The sequence below is a fragment of the Mesitornis unicolor genome, unplaced genomic scaffold (genome assembly GCF_000695765.1).
Source record: "Mesitornis unicolor isolate BGI_N332 unplaced genomic scaffold, ASM69576v1 scaffold37018, whole genome shotgun sequence".
Taxonomy (NCBI): domain Eukaryota; kingdom Metazoa; phylum Chordata; class Aves; order Mesitornithiformes; family Mesitornithidae; genus Mesitornis; species Mesitornis unicolor.
Genome location: NW_010204519.1, coordinates 1 through 305, shown reverse-complemented (window position 1 = coordinate 305; position 305 = coordinate 1). Strand labels below are relative to the sequence as shown.

General features: G+C 69.8%; 1 protein-coding gene across 1 annotated transcript in view; it reads left to right on the top strand.

The window, feature by feature from the left end:
- The window catches only part of LOC104545857 (RISC-loading complex subunit TARBP2-like), a gene marked incomplete at its 3' end in the record, with an annotated part of 475 nt that extends 340 nt beyond the window's left edge, over positions 1-135 (top strand). The window contains exon 2 of the mRNA XM_010191090.1: positions 30-135. Coding sequence (XP_010189392.1) covers positions 30-135 — 106 coding nt within the window. The remainder of the gene's footprint in view (positions 1-29) is intronic.
- Positions 136-305: the final 170 nt, after the last annotated feature.

The window sequence follows — 305 nt, the reverse complement described above, 5'->3', positions numbered from 1 at the left end:
CCTCCTTGCTCAGCCGTTGCCTCCCCCAGGGCAGGGGCCCAGCAAGAAGGCGGCGAAGCACAAAGCGGCGGAGGTGGCCCTGAAGCTGCTTAAAGGGGGGGACATGCTGGAGCCCAGCACCCCCGAGGAGCCCAGGTGAGGGGGGACGGGGTCCCCAGGGTGCTGGGTCGGGGTCAGGGTGCAGCACAGGATGGGGCTGGAGGGAGTTGGGGGGCTCAGGGAGTGCTGGGTGCACATAGGAGGGGGTTGAGTGTGCCCAGGAGGTGCTGGGGGAAGCTTGGGGTGCCTGGGGGTGCTGGGTGGGG